General features: G+C 48.1%; 2 protein-coding genes across 3 annotated transcripts in view; one reads left to right on the top strand and one right to left on the bottom strand.

Moving 5' to 3' along the window:
- The window catches only part of NUP210L (nucleoporin 210 like), a 47358-nt gene extending 36305 nt beyond the window's left edge, over positions 1-11053 (top strand). For both annotated transcript variants that reach the window (XM_043535565.1, XM_043535564.1), the window contains 10 exons: positions 587-762; positions 1037-1257; positions 3217-3353; positions 3878-4004; positions 4745-4894; positions 5197-5447; positions 6764-6968; positions 7780-7884; positions 10337-10411; positions 10917-11053. In XM_043535565.1, coding sequence (XP_043391500.1) covers positions 587-762; positions 1037-1257; positions 3217-3353; positions 3878-4004; positions 4745-4894; positions 5197-5447; positions 6764-6968; positions 7780-7884; positions 10337-10411; positions 10917-11008 — 1539 coding nt within the window. In that variant the 3' untranslated portion in view covers positions 11009-11053. The remainder of the gene's footprint in view (positions 1-586; positions 763-1036; positions 1258-3216; positions 3354-3877; positions 4005-4744; positions 4895-5196; positions 5448-6763; positions 6969-7779; positions 7885-10336; positions 10412-10916) is intronic.
- A 726-nt stretch (positions 11054-11779) lies between these two features.
- Positions 11780-14360, bottom strand: RPS27 (ribosomal protein S27). Its single transcript, XM_037883128.2, has 4 exons — positions 14211-14360; positions 13817-13925; positions 12695-12805; positions 11780-12027 (listed from the first exon to the last, which is right to left on the bottom strand). The coding sequence occupies exons 1-4, from the start codon at positions 14214-14216 to the stop codon at positions 11999-12001; spliced, it is 255 nt and encodes an 84-aa protein (XP_037739056.1). The 5' UTR covers positions 14217-14360; the 3' UTR covers positions 11780-11998.
- Positions 14361-15172: the final 812 nt, after the last annotated feature.

Below are 15172 nucleotides of genomic sequence, written 5' to 3' on the forward strand. Positions count from 1 at the left end.
CCTGCTGATGCTGAGAGATCACGTACTATTCATTGGATCAGGATCAGTGTCTCGGCGGGGCAAGTAAGGACCCCTGATCTCCAGGGTTCCGCCTCAGCTCTGCCACTGACTCCAAGTGTGACCTTGGAGGCCAGTCACATCACTTCTTTGAGCCTTAATTTACCCATCTGTAAAATGGGGGATGATGTGTTGTGAGGTTTAAAATGTTTGTAAATCACCCTATTGTGTGAAAGGCCCCACAGAAGTGCAAAGTATCTTTATCTGTTACTTCATTTTTTAGGGCTTAAAATAAGGCCTAAGAAACAGTGCTGTCCTTCTCGCCATAAATATATTGTATGCTTTTTCATTTATTCATGTGCTATTGATAATTTAAGAGCAATCTTAAATGCTTTGAGTGATGGGAGACCAAGCAAAACCTAGGTCCTGCAGGAAGAAAGAGAGATGGTTCAGTAGGTGGTGCACTTTCTTCTGAATTAGTTATGAACCATTGTACACTTGTACATAATACGTGGATCTGCTTCGGTGGGAAAGACATAAATTTCATGTTTTTTTTAAAGTGAACCAAAGGAAGCATTGTCTCTTACAGGTGGCTCCAGTGTCATACCTGAGGATAAGCACCAGTCCCCAACTCTACACCATTAGCAGCACATCTCTGATGGCATTTCCTCTGGGGATGGCTCTTACTCTCACAGTCCAGTTCTATGACAATATTGGGGAAAAATTCCATGCCCAGAACACCCAGCTTTACCTGGCTTTGAACAGGTACAGTCCTGAGGAGGTTGGCACATAGTTGACTAGGGTGACTAAAACTCACAGATAAAATTTTAGCATTACACGTGGTGGGAGAGGTGAAAGGTTCTGTATTTCAGGGCTAAAGCAGATTTGAAGGGAGCTCTTCAGAAGTGAAAAGCTGGTTCACATAACTCACTGGGCTATGTTAGCTGTGGGGTTTTTATACTTGAAATATGCTGCTTATCTCTTCTGGGCATCCGAAGCTCTGCTCGTTTTCTTTTGACTGGGGCTTGTTTGCTTTCAGAGATGACCTGCTGCTAATCAGACCTGGGAATAAGAATTACACATACGTTGCTCAGGCTGTGAACAGAGGAGTGACACTGTTGGGAATCTGGGATGAGAAGCACCCAGGCATGGCTGATTATATCCACGTGCCTGTGGAGCATGTCATTGAGCCAGACCTCTCAGAGCCCATTGCAGTCGGAGATGTGATCTGTTTCAGCACACCCCTTGTAAACCAAGAAGGTTTGTATGTTGTTTTTCTGCTCCTGGTGTAGTCTCTATCTATTGTGGTGTTAACATGACCTGTTCCAGTCACCACGTTAGATCTCACAAGCTAAGCAGAGCTAGGGAGCCCATACTTGAATGAGAGACCGCTAAGGGACAGTGGAGCGGTGCTGGGGATTTAATAGGGGGCCATCTTCCCCAGAGGCAGAACTGAACTGGTGTCCCAGCATGGAGGTAGGGCTCTCTGCACAGCTGAACGTATTGACTTGAAGGCAACGTAAAACTGTGGCTGTGGGAGGGGTGTTTACTCCAGTTTCCTGGCCAAATTCTAATCCAGACACATTCCACTTTCATAAAGTCGTCCGATTTCAAGTTTGTATGGCTTCTAATTTCTCCATTAACTCTGTGACAGACAGGATAAGGGCCAGTGTAAAATGCATAACTGCTCAGCGATGGGAGTTTGAATGCTTATTGGCACCAAGGAGTTAATATTGGACATGTTAAAGTACTCTCAGCTTTAGCTTGCCAGACCAGGAAGAGCCTGTTTAGCTTATTTTGGCATCCAGTAGTAAGAAGGAGGAGATGAAGCATGTTGCACGGCTCTGGCTTTGGCTCCACTGCATGTGGGGAAGGCGGGATTGGCATGACTTCTGCACTAGGTTCGTTTCTGGGATGGAGCACAAAGGGAGCTCTGTTGGGTCTGGTGGAAATCCTGTTCCTATTAGAGCCTAGCTTAGTGCCGTGAAGCGCTACCAGTGGCAATTCCTGTCTTGCCCAGAACCAGAAAGTGTCAGCTTTAGTGGGTCCTCAAAGGAGAGTATCTGCTTCTCACCGTCTAATGACAGGGGCCCTAATTCTCCTTACACCTACACTGGCTCTGTTATGGATTTACACCAGTACAAGTCAAAGGAGTATCAGGCCTATCTCTGCTGTCAATAGAAAGTGTCCTCCCTTCTCCACTGCTCTAGGACAGTGGTTCTCAACCAGGGGTCCGGGACTCCCTGGGGGGCCGCGAGCAGGTTTCAGGGGGTCCGCCAAGCATTAGACTCGCTGGGGCCCTCGGCAGAAAGCTGAAGCCCCACCGCATGGGGCTGAAGCCCAAGGCCCTGAGCTGCCCCACCACCCAGGGCTGAAGCCAGAGCCTGAGCAGTTTAGCTCCGTGGGGGCCCCTGTGGCATGGGGCCCTGGGCAGTTGCCTTGCTTGTTACCCCTTAATGCCGGCCCTGGCTTTTATATGCAGAAAACTAGTTGTTACAGGTGGACTGTAGAGTTTTTATAGCTTGGGGGGGGAGGGGGAGGCGGGCTCAGAAGGAAAAAGATTGAGAACCCCTGCTCTAGGATTCAAGTGTGGGCTCAACCTTGCTGTCCCTGGCCTTAACTCCAAAGGAGTATTTTGCATCCTTTCATTCCAGGGCTGCTGTTTTCCTCTTTTTTTTCCTCACTCACCAGTGTGGCACTTCACAACCACCCAAGAGGGCAGGCCGCACAGGGGCTAGTGACCGGTGTTCTTTATACCAAGGGTTCTGCAGCTGCATTAGAACTCTCAATACACAAGAGTCAGTGCTCCTGCAGCTCCAGTTTTATTACTGTCTCCTCATCATTAAGCTTTGACAGGGTCTTAGGAACAAAAGGTAGCCGGAGAGCATGGCCAGGAATGCCAAACCCTTTCCTGCATCCTATAAAACCTCTTCTGCGCATTCTTTTGACTCAGTGACCCTAAAAATTAACCTGCAGCCTTATGGTTCTATTTTGTTCAAGTAAATATGATTTATAGACTGCCTTTGCAATCAGGCAGGCAGTGAGCTCCGTGTGTCCCACTAAACGACAAGATCTGTGAGTGTGGCCTACGCTGTATGAACTCCGTGAACGTGCTATAGGGGAAGTGATGCCTGAAACTTACTCCCAGCACATTCAGTGATTCCTTTCATGAAGTGGAGACTGACCAGAGGAATCTGGTTTATGACTTGGCCTTTATAGGTGAACCTGGGCTGTGGCAAGTCTCCCCCACTGGCATTCTTGAGACAGACCCTTTGAGTGGAGCAACGTTTGTGAAGAATGCTGGGACAGCTACAATCTTTCATGACATCCCAGGGACAGTGAAAACATACAGAGAGGTATTTATTGCTACACTCTCCTGTACGAGACCAGCTTGCTACTGCTTGTGCCAAGGAAATTCTTCCCATAAATTACTTGCATGCTGCACCCCTGGCAGTTAGTCTGTATTTATCTTGGAATCCTTTTGTTTATAAGACTGCACGGCCTAGACTTAGAAACTGAAAGCAGCACCATTAGCATCGTGGCTGAAGTCTGTGTTATGGTGCTGCAAAAGCAGAGTTTTTACTGTAACTTGACATGGGATAATTTGCAAACCTGGATTCAGTTCCTATGTAGGAAAAACAGTCCTGTAAGTAAGTTAATAGGGTCTTTAAAAAGAAGACACTAAGAGCTTGTGTCTTTACACCACTCTGACAGTGTAAAGGGGACTTAGTCTGGTCCCAGAGGTAATAAAATTGCTTGGTTCTGGAGAACGGAAGAATGTTCAGTAGCAGAGAAATAGTTACAGCAATAAAACTCCCCACTGTCCATATGAACACACCAGTCTTTCGAACACAGATTTATACCCCGTTTTATGTTTTAGGTAGTTGTCAATGGTTCATCAAGATTAAGCCTCCACCTTGGTCCCAAAAGCTACCTAACCAATACTCCTGAGTCTTCTGAAGTCTGGGTTTTCGTTGCCACAGGCAGGGCAGGAACAAGCCTCAGAGGTAAGACCTATTACTGCTGGCTTCTTCTAAATTCCTCCAGCTTGGCCTAAACTGAACTACTGCAGTTAATGGGATGGTTCTAGTGTTTGTTCCATGGGAGAGCAAATGTATTTATTCTGTAGGAGCCCTCATATTTGAGAGAAACTGAATTGCAGGTATAAAAGCAGTTTATAAACTGGTCCTCTAGCACTTTATTCAAAGTCATGCAGGCTTTATAACCCTAAAATGAGGTGAAACTACAGCTCAACCTTTGTAACTGCTAGACTACAGATTACCAGTACATCCCATGTGTCCTTCCAAGAATATCAAAATTAGGGATATTTTCTTATGTAAAATAGGAAATTCTTTTAATGTATGCTTTGTCTGGCTTACTTTCCCTCCAAGTGTAGCTCAGATGTCAGTGAATGGAATTGGCACCATAATGGATTAAAAAAGGACAAGGCCTATTCTTATGCTGTCAATAAACATTTCAGTTTCCAAGCCTTAGGTTTTAAGTAAAAAAACGTGTTGTCTGTTTCAAACAAAGCTTTGTACTTTGCTATTGAAATGATTGTAGGTGTCAGTGACCTACTGGGAAAGAATCTTCTGTCTGGGAGGTGTAGGTTGGATGGAAATTATAGACTGGCCTCTCAACTGCTCTATCCACCAGAGAAAGCTTCATCACCTGGGCTTGATAGAAAGATCCATTGTGATAACACTAGCTCATGCATTCTTCATTCTTCCAATTCTCTTTCTTCTAGGCCCATGCAGCCCCAGTCAGGTTTATGCAGCCACTAATCTGCTGCGCCCAGAGTCTCACCTGCTGTGTCAAGTGGAGTTCAGCAGCACAGTGCTGGATATTCCAGCAAGTAAAGTCTTCCATGTCCGCTCACACTTCAGTATTGACAAAGGTAGGCACGCTGGCCCCTTTCAAGGGAAGGGGTCAGGGATTTGGGGGGATTTTCCATTTTTGATTGTTTGTTTTTTTTTCTTCCCACAAAATTCCCATTTCTCCACCGCATTGGGAACATGGTGGTGTTTCACAAACATTGTTTCTGCTGACTTGTTAGCACGGGGTAAGACTATGTGTCGTGAATTCTCCTTTCCCCTCACTCTTTGTAGTTTTCCAGTGATAGATGGCTTATGTATTAAAAACAGTCAAACACAAGGCTTCTGAATGTTTATTCTTTGGTTTTCCCCATCTTGAATTTAGGTCTCTATGCCTGCATAATCACTGCTAAACCCCAGTCTGATGAAGTCCTGCTGGCTTTGAGTTTTGCTGAGGCCTCTGTATATGTGATGGTCTGTCTCTTCAGTGAACAAAGCAAGGATGGAATGCAAAGAATCCTAGTTCCCTTCCTCCCTGCATTTTACCTCAACCAGTCTGAATTGGTTTTTAGCAGCAAACAACTAAATGGCAAGATCAGAGTGCTGGGAGCTGAGAAAGTGTTAGAAAAGCTGGAGGTACATAGAAAGCTCTCGCTGCCCCTCCATTCCTGGGGAATACATATAGCAATCCTTCTTCTGTTTAGCATGTATCTGTAGGGAGACTCTGATCCCGGTACACGAGGTGCGGTGTGAGCAGTCCCTTGGTCCCTTGTGGGAGATTCTTCAAGAAATGATTGAGTTGCTTCTGTGTTTGGAAACAGTAGTGGATTTTTTTACAGTAATTGAGCACTCCCCCTCTTCTATATCAGGAGGGGGGAGTGGTGGGCAGGTAGACAAGGGAGAACCTAAATTACAGTAACCCCAATGCTAGGCAGGCCATTTATCCAGTTGGAAACCTGACAGTCCTCTTTTGGGGTGGTTTTTCGCCTGTCTGATTCTGAAAGAAAACAGGATGGGGGATGTTATAATGAAGAGCTCGCCACTCCTCCCCCACTGAAGTGACTTCACACACACACACACACACACACACACACACACACACACACACACACACACACACACACACACACACACACACACACACACACACACAAAACATGCGACATCACACCCGCCAGGGCAGGGTGATGGAGTCTTCAAAATGGCACCTCCTATGCCAAGTAACCTCATGCGCACTGTGTGGGCAAGGTTATACCAGCAGGCCCAGGCCATTTCTGGAAGTATCAGCACATCCAGTATTCTGCTACCCACTGTGAATGATGGTAATTACAGGAATACTTGTTATCACTACTGCATTGTCATAAATAACCTCGCTATTCTATGTCTGGGTGTGTAATATTTAGGGCCCTACCAAATTCATGGCCATGAAAAACACATCACAGACCGTGAAATCTGGTCTTTTGTGTGCTTTTACCCTGTACTATACAGATTTCACAGGGGAGACCATTCCTCAAATTGGGGGTCCTGACCCAAAAGGGAGTTGCAAGAGGGTTGCAAGGATATTTTAAGGGGGTCGCGGTATTGCCACCCTTACATCTGCGCTGCTGCTGGTGGCGGCTCTGCCTTCAGAGCTGGGATCCCGGCCAGCAGCCACGCTCTCCAGCTGCCCAGCTCTGAAGGCAGCCGCCGTCAGCAGCAGCGCAGAAGTAAGGGTAGCAGGACCACGACCCCCCACAACTCCTTTTTGGGTCAGAACCCCTACAATTACACCACCATGAAATTTCAGATTTAAATAGCTGAAATCATGAAACTGATGATTTAAAAAATCCTATGACCATGAAATTGACCAAAATGGACCCTGAATTTGGTAGAGCCCTAGTAATATTATACAGAACTGGCATATACTGTTTTTGTTTTCCTTTGAAATAACTGCTTTTTGTCTGTTTTCAAAGGTCCACCCCAACTCTCCTGTGATAATAGTGAGGCAGCCTGAACATTCGCCCAACATGCCTGGACTTGTCTTCTACCCAGTTAGTGTGGTCAATCTCACATCTCTCCACCAGATGGCAACCCCCGTCTTTATCAATGTCTCTTGTATTCTCACAGGCCAAAGAGTTGCTATAGCCGTGAGAGTTCTGGCAGGGCAGCATCTGTTTAGTAAGTATCAGCTGGTCTTATTTGTATGAGAAGATGCAATAGTGCCATCAAAGTGGTTTGCTAGTTACTGGATCCTCATTCTTCACCATTCCAGTTTGCTTTCCTGTTGCAAGAAAGTGAAACGAGTCTACCTTACTGTGTCTAGGCCTGAACCTGTGCGGTATCTTAATTCTCATTGACCTTAGTGGCAGTTCAGTGTCCCGCAGCACACAGCATTGGTCCTTTTGAATGCTAACTCAGTAACAAGGGGTCCCTGTTTTGTTCATTTCACACTGAAGACTCAGCGGGATCACAAGGAAGAGACTTACTCCCTAGGTGTGGACAGCTGAACTTGGTGGGGGTGGGAAGAGGAGTTGTATGGAGTTGCGGGTTAATAATGATGCAAAGCAGTTTCCATCTGATTTTATTTAATAGTCTACATGAGTTGGTGGTCTGGGTCTATTTCCTAGTGAACAGAGGGGAGTCTCTGATAGAATAGGGAGACTGAATAGCCCTTAATCCATAAGGTGGTCCCTCCGAGTCCTAGTGAGGCACTTTGAGAGGGGCCGGAGCCAGGAAACTTTCACTGCAGCTGTTTGCGCTGCACCTGGTCTAGGGAGAGAACTTCATTCCTTAAGGCTCCAACACCAAATTCCTATTAAAAGGATAAATGATTTTGAAACAGCTTATTTAATACTTCTTTTCAGTTAGTTCTTGCAACAAAGCTGCAGAGTGGTTAGATGTATGTCTCTACAGTATCATTTATTACAGAAACCAGGAGTCTGCCTACACCCAAGACTAAATATTACCTCATTTTTCTGGAAAATGTTAGGTCAGTGCAATGAAGCAGGAATTGTCCAACAGCTCATGGGCTCTTACCAGATCCTTCTCTTCACCCTCTTTGCTGTTCTAGCATCAACAGCTGTAATCTTTCTCAGTAAGTGAAAACACAAGAGAGGTTTGCAGCTAATTATTAAATGAGGGGTAAACAGAGAGCTTTACCTGTGTGTTCATTATCACTGAATACAATCATTTGTCTGTTATACTTTGTGTATATTTTTAAGAGTACAATACTGTTTTGAGTGTGTTTGAATATTACAAGCACCTTGTAAAAAACAAAACAAAACTGTACACAACACAAACAACCACATTTCAGACCATGTCCTAAAATAAAATACATCTAGCACACAAAGGTTTAACCCCCAAAAGATCATCCTGGTGTCTGTCCTATTTCTGTAATGCCTTTCAAGAACCTGTGTACATACTGCTGTACAGGGATGCAGCCACCTTTCATGTAGATACCAACGAGTATCCACCAATGAGGAAGTGGCATTTTGGCCAGTAAGGAAGAAAGATAGATAAAGTAACCTACCATCTTTAATGACCATATAAAGCAGACAGGCCCTCAGTTTATACAATCTCAGGAGGGAAAAACCCAGCCACCCATAGTAAATGTCATGTAACGTAGTGAATCTGCCTCTGAAGGATAACAGGCTGAATCCCTGCTACTGCAGTCAGAACCTGTCGTTCCTGAGGTTTAGGCTGCTGGCCATGTGAGGGCCAGGCCCCTACTCTTCCTAGTAACCTGTCCTTCTGGGTCTCAAAAATCATTTTGGGTAAACTTTAAGGGTAAAAAAAGCACTGCTGGTTCTTTGCACTGGTATATACAGGGAGCCTGTCACTGCTAGAGCTTGATTCTTCTACTCGGAGCCTGAAATAAACCAGAAGTCAGCAGCAGGCTCAGTGGCCTGCATGAAACAAATCCACTTCCTAAAGAATGTGCTTCCCCTGTGGAAAAGCCCAATTCCTTTCTCTTCTCTAGACATGAAGAAAAGGAGTACTTGTGGCACCTTAGAGACTAACCAATTTATTTGAGCATAAGCTTTCGTGAGCTACAGCTCACTTCATCGGATGCATACCGTGGAAAGTGTAGAAGATCTTTTTATATACACACAAAGCATGAAAAAATACCTCCTCCCACCCCACTCTCCTGCTGGTAATAGTTTATCTAAAGTGATCACTCTCCTTACAATGTGTATGATAATCAAGTTGGGCCATTTCCAGCACAAATCCAGGTTTTCTCCCCCCCACACACAAACCCACTCTCCTGCTGGAGAGTGGGGTGGGAGGAGGTATTTTTTCATGCTTTGTGTGTATATAAAAAGATCTTCTGCACTTTCCACGGTATGCATCCGATGAAGTGAGCTGTAGCTCACGAAAGCTTATGCTCAAATACATTGGTTAGTCTCTAAGGTGCCACAAGTCCTCCTTTTCTTTTTGCGAATACAGACTAACACGGCTGTTACTCTAAAACCTCTCTAGACATGGTCACTCTGGAGCCGGGCTGAGGTATACTGGCAAAGGGCAGTGTGGTGGAAACTTGCCCTGTAGCTACTTATGCTGTCTCTCTTCTGGGGCTAGATAAGATTATTGGCCCCAACAGGGGTACCTTTTGAGCACTACTGATTTAACCTTTCATATATGAAGTTTATTTACACTTTCAGTGGTATCTAAATACTGCAACATTTCTGCCCATTTTGCCTGATGATTTTGGTACTTGGTGCCCCACAATTCTGATGGATCAGATTTTTCCAGCAGCGCCAAAATGCATATTCTCTTCCTCCTTCACACCCCTGCATACACGGCAGGGAGCACTACAGGGTCGGGTTTCGACCCATACAAGCTGTGAAATTGTGTTCAGTGGGAATATCTTATTTGCCAGTTTGGCCTTTAGACAAAGTTGCATGGGTCTAGTTAAACTTGTGGAAAAACTCATGCTTATGTTTGCATGGCTTATTGCACTTGGTCTTAAACCTATACTAATTGACTGAAGCTAAACAGCCCATCTCTCTGTAGAGCACTCAGGAGAGTTAAAGCAAATCAGTACGTGTGACATCAACCTCTAAGTTAGAGCATTTTAGCCGCCCAGTACTATCATTCAGTAGTGGCCCCAAGACTCCTAAATGGCCACGCAGCTTTGTGTTGGTTTAAATCACACCTTAAACTGCTGTAACTGTACACAAACTTTTAGCATAATGAGACTATACCAGTGGTCCCCAACCTTTCTGTGGGAATAGCAAATTCCTATTCCCAACACACTGTGGCGGGTGCCAAACACCCTGCCACCGAGATGCCGCCGAGAAGTGGCAGCGGAAAGAAGCCTTGCCGCCGAAATGCCTCTGAGAAACGGCAACGCTTCTCAGCAGCATTTGGGCATGTGGTTCTCAGGTGGCCACGCTCGGCGGCGGCATTTTGGCGGCATGGTGTCCTGCAGGCGCACACAACTGCCCCGGCGGGTGCCATTGCACCTGCGGGCACTGCGTTGGGGACCCCTGGACTATACCTTCACACCTGTTCCACCAGTGTTACATAATCTGTTGTTTTTGCAGCATACAATGCCTTTCTGACCAGAGTGCAGACTGTACCTATTGTGTATGTTCCTACCTCAGCTACACCTCAGACAGGTAAGCTGGAATTTTTTGAAACTTATAACATTGTATATAATTTGTTTGAACAGCTGTATACAAAGGTCAGTAGCAAACATCACTTACTTAAGACAGGACTTATTCTCTCATCCTGGTTGCTCCCTTTCCCAGCCTATCATTGCTGTAAAACAGACTCACTTCTCTGGAGGCAGAATAGCCAGCCTGGAAAAGTGAATTTGAATTCCCTTGAACCCCAGATACTTTTTGTTTGTAGCTGTGTTGATCCCAGGATATTAAGAGACAAGATGGGTGAGATAGTATCTTTTGTTGGTGACAAGAACAGAAGTTGATCTAATAGAAGATATTCCCTCCCCTACCTTGTCTCAGGTACAGGAAAGGGCTCGAAGTTTTAGGAACTATTTTCTATAAATTGCAAGGTTAGATGGCAGCAACTGTCTTAAGTAAAACCCTGTCCTTTTTGTTCCTGTGTCCTAAGGATATCCAGGCAGTCCAGTATTAATCTAACCTTTTTCCCTACACTTAGGGTATTCATATCCTCCTGTTGGTACTCAGCAACACAATGAAAGAAACAGGACGCAGCTATGGCTTTGGAGTGTACGGAGAAGGCATGTTTGAAGGAAGTACCTGTTTGTACAATAATAAATGTCTAGCGAAGCATGATGTTAGGTGTAGTTCCAACTCGTCTAATTGGAAGTCACAGCACCTTCCTGGTTCTCTGGGACAACAGTCTGACTCTAGAATCTTCAGGCCACAGTGATGGGTACTGGACAGGGGCCCCACTATCATGTTGCCAAAGGCACAATAGGGTTCGTGCCCTTCTACTTTAAGAGATCAGTGTGGTAGATCCTGCAACAAGAAAACTCCCTCATGATTTGGGCCAGAATAAAGTCCAGAAGCCACCCGGCCGTTTGACTTTTAGACCTTTTTCAGGCCAGTAAATGTATGATAGAGCAGGCTTCTTGTGCCTGCCTGTGTCAGTAGGGTATCAGATCAGAGCACTGGAAGGTTAACAAGGTACTTTACTGTGGTTTGAGGAATATTTTGGAGTCACTTGTAAAAGCCTGTGCTGCCAGCAGGGCAAAGTTAGGATTCACAGTGGTTGAAACTTCCACTTTAAGAATGGTCAGATTACACTGACTTCTCGGGAGAGGGCGGAATTGGAGAAGAACTCCGGTTTCACTCTAAGGTGAACAGGGGCTCGCTGCACATGCATATTCTTCCCCTGCTGAGGGTCATCATAGCATCTGTTGCAATGACAGGCAGGGCAGAGTCAAACTCTGCCCAGAAAGTGCTGGTTTTCACTCCTGTTGAACCGTTTTGCTTATCACCCAAAAAGAGCCCTCTGTGAGTTGGCAGTGAGTATCGAGTTAAAGCAACAGACTAAGCTGTATTTTATCCAAAATTTATTGACAGTCAGATGGGTGAGGCTACAGGGACAGCATGAAAGTCATGTTCTCCCCTCCCGTTCCAGAGACGTGTTGAAAGCCTTCTGTTCACATGTGGACACTTAGCGTTGCTCTGGGGCTGAATCCCATCCTCTTGAACCATCTGTATTTGCCTGTGCAGCCACCCGCGCAGGTCGTCCCACCCATCAGACACTTCACTTTAGTGCTGCTTTCGCCTGAAGGAGCATCCTAGATAAGGAGAGAACAGTAGGGGGGGATGGGTGAGTCGTTAACTCAGTCCACAGGAGGGTAACAGCACCACAAGGCCTCTAGGGGTTGAGGGAGGCAGACCATATTCTGGGCTACTGGGAGAGTGAAACCCTCAGGTATCAACAGCTCCAAAATCCACTAAGTTGGATCCATCATTATAGAAGTAAAACTGTAGTGGAGCCAACAGAACACAGAACGAGCTCCAGTAGTCCAGGCATGGCTCAAAGCCAGGAAGGCCAAAGTATATCCCCAACGACCCTCTTAGGAACACCAGTAAATAGCCATCCAGCCTAAGCATTCAAGAATCCCCAAGGTTTCTAGTAGTTCTGTCCTGCCAGCTGCTCTAGGAGACTAATTTTTGCTGGTCACTTAAGAGGCATTTCATTATGCTTAGCAAACCCACTCCCTCCAAGCACTTCAGGCACATATTAGACAGATTCTGAGACTCTTCTGAAGTGCCACTCAAGGTGAAATTCTGTATCGGGGTATTATAACACTGTGTACAGTGCATTGATATACATTCCCTGTCCTGAGGAATCTCTCGTTCAAGACAGACAAGAGCAAGACAAAACAGGTAAGGGGGTTATGACGACATGGAAAAATATATTAGCTGCCTGGGTGTTTTAAAGTACAAACTGCTGTTTACCTTCTGTAAGCCTTGCCTTTCCTCCGGTGGGCTGGCACAGCACAGTTGAGCAGCCAACACACAGAACTACAGTCTGAGCATGGCTGAATACAGTGGTGATTTTATAGCAACCTGAAACAAAGCAAAAGTTTGAGGTGAGCCTATTTCTCTACAAGAGAAGTGGGGCGGGGTTATTTACACTGTTGGCGCAAAAGACAAAGCTGGCATGTTATTGAGACTATTTTGACATTTTCAGCAGGCAAATGAAACTTTAATCTGCTGGAGAAAGAAGAGGACTAAGGGCGACAGTGAAAAATGTTCAAACCATTTGCATTGCTCTGGCCATAGTGGGGCTTTAAAGGGGTCTCAAAAGCAAGCGTTTTAAGTTTGCATTTTAAAGGTAGGTACAATCGACTGAAGAACCGGGGGGGGGGGGGGGCGGCAATAATGAAGTCAGCTAACATCAGACAACTAAATTGAGACAAGATAATCCCAGGGCATCCCCTGGGCAGGGTACTAGTCAACACACATTAAGGGACTCCTCCCGCATGGGGTCTAGCCCAGTGATAGTCTATTATTGTTTGTCAAAGTATAATCAAGGTCCAGACTTCAGAGAAAATTTAGCAAAAGGTAAGATTCCAGGATCCCTTTAAAAGCACCTGGTAGTCCAGATTTGGCCTGCAGTCCGCCTACTGAGAACCCCGGTGTATCCCCTGCACAGCTCGAGGAGAAAACATGCCTTACAATGCTGCGCAGGTGCAAGCTTTGCGTTTGATTTCTGGAGTAGGACAACTTCTGCCATGACCAACTCTTACAGGCCCAGGGTCAGGAAATGTTGACTACATGGGCTACCGAGTTTCAGAGGGGTAGCCAGCCGTGTTAGTCTGTATCAGCAAAAACGAGGCGTCCTTGTGGCACCTTAGAGACAACACGTTTATTTGGGCACAAGCTTTTGTGGGCTACCAAGCTACCTTCGGGCTCCTGCCTGGGAGCTAAGCGGGACGCCCAGGGCCGGCTGCCAGCAGGTGGGACGCAGCCTGGGGGAGCCCTCCCAAGCGCCCTGAGCGGGAGCTGCCCCGCACGGGCTCCAAGGCCCGCCTGGGGGGCCAGGCCGGGAGCGGCCCGCGGGGGCCGGGGCCTCACCTGGACACTTCACGTCCATGAAATAGGAGTTCGGACTCTGGACCAGACGCTTCTTCTTGTGTTTCCGCTTCTCCTCCTCGGGGGAGGGATGCAGCAGGTCTTTCGCCAGCTGCAAGCCAAGCACAGCGCGTTAGGCCGGCCCGGCGGACGTTGGGGGGAGCCCCCCCCCCGACCCCCCCCCAGAGGGGCGCCCCCCTCCCGGCCTGCCCCCCGCCGCCATCTTGGTCCCTCCCCCCCGCCGCCATCTCCCCGCTCCGGGCCCGGCCCCCGCTACCCGGCCCCCCATCGCCGCCCCCGGCCCCCGCCCCCCGCCGGCAAAGCCCGGCCGGCGGAGCGGGGCCGCCCCGGGCGAGGGGGCGGCTCCCGGGCCCGGCCCCCGCTCGGCCGCACTCACAGGCATGTTCGCGTGGAGGCAGCCGGGGCCGAAAAGGAGCTAGACCGGAAATCGGGGCCGCTATATCCGCTCCGGGGTTCCCCGCACGGGCGGAAGTGAGCACTTGGCACGGCCCTGCTGCCATGTTGGAAAGGTCGAAGCTGCCCCCCAATGCGCAAGGAGAGTTGGGCGGTGTCGCCATTTTGAGAAGGTCGTTCAGGCCAACAAAGTGCTCCGACTACCGGAAGCGCCGCCATGTTGAAAAGGTCTTTGCCTTCAACCAGAAGAAATACTGTAGTCGGAAGTAGCGGCCATGATAAGAGGGTCAATCTTTTCTCCAGGGGCTGAGGAGGCGGGAAATGACGCCATCTTGGGAAGGTCCCTGGGGACCCAGGCCCATGGCATGAGCCGTGAGATCCCTCCCCACAGGCCCCATGCTGCTGAGGTGCCCCGGGATTGGCCCTGTTCCGCCGTCCCGCATGACATCATCAGGGGTGCCACGGTGACGGGAGGAGGCACTAGGTGCTGTCGTTCGAGGGCCTGGCACGCTGAGGTCCGAGCGCCGGGCCGGTGGGCTTGGGCCCCGCGAAGGCGGATGGGCCCCGATGTCGTTCATTCCGGTCACCCGCCGAACCCCTGGCAGGGCCTCGAGCGGAGCCGGGCTCCTCCGCCGCGCCCCGTCCGACACGCGGGCTGCCCCGTGGCCCCGGCCGCCCCAGGCTTTGGGACCCTCCCGGGCGACAGGCACGGAAGTGACCCTCCTCAGTGCACACGTGGATGTGGCAGGAGCTCAACGGTGGCCTCCTCACGAGCCAGCGCCCCCGTCGGCGGGGCAGGTCCGAGAGCGGCCGGGCACTTAGGCGAGTCTGCGCGAACGCTAGAAAAGGCCTCAAAGGCCCCTGCTCTCTAACGTCCAGCAGCCCGGAGCGGGTCCAGTGCGGGGCCCCTCTGCAGCTGGAAGCCTGCGGGGCCACAGGCATGAG

The sequence above is a fragment of the Chelonia mydas genome, chromosome 24, assembly GCF_015237465.2.
Source record: "Chelonia mydas isolate rCheMyd1 chromosome 24, rCheMyd1.pri.v2, whole genome shotgun sequence".
In the NCBI taxonomy this organism is placed as follows: Eukaryota; Metazoa; Chordata; order Testudines; family Cheloniidae; genus Chelonia; species Chelonia mydas.

What these genes read in the sequence shown, in the direction of transcription:
- RPS27 (XM_037883128.2), bottom strand. An exon ending in CATGGACGTGAAGTGTCCAG is followed by an intron (nt 12,806 to 13,816) that starts GTGAGGCCCCGG and finishes GCTTTGTTTCAG; the next exon opens with GTTGCTATAAAATCACCACT. An exon ending in AAAGGCAAGGCTTACAGAAG is followed by an intron (nt 12,028 to 12,694) that starts GTAAACAGCAGT and finishes CTCCTTATCTAG; the next exon opens with GATGCTCCTTCAGGCGAAAG.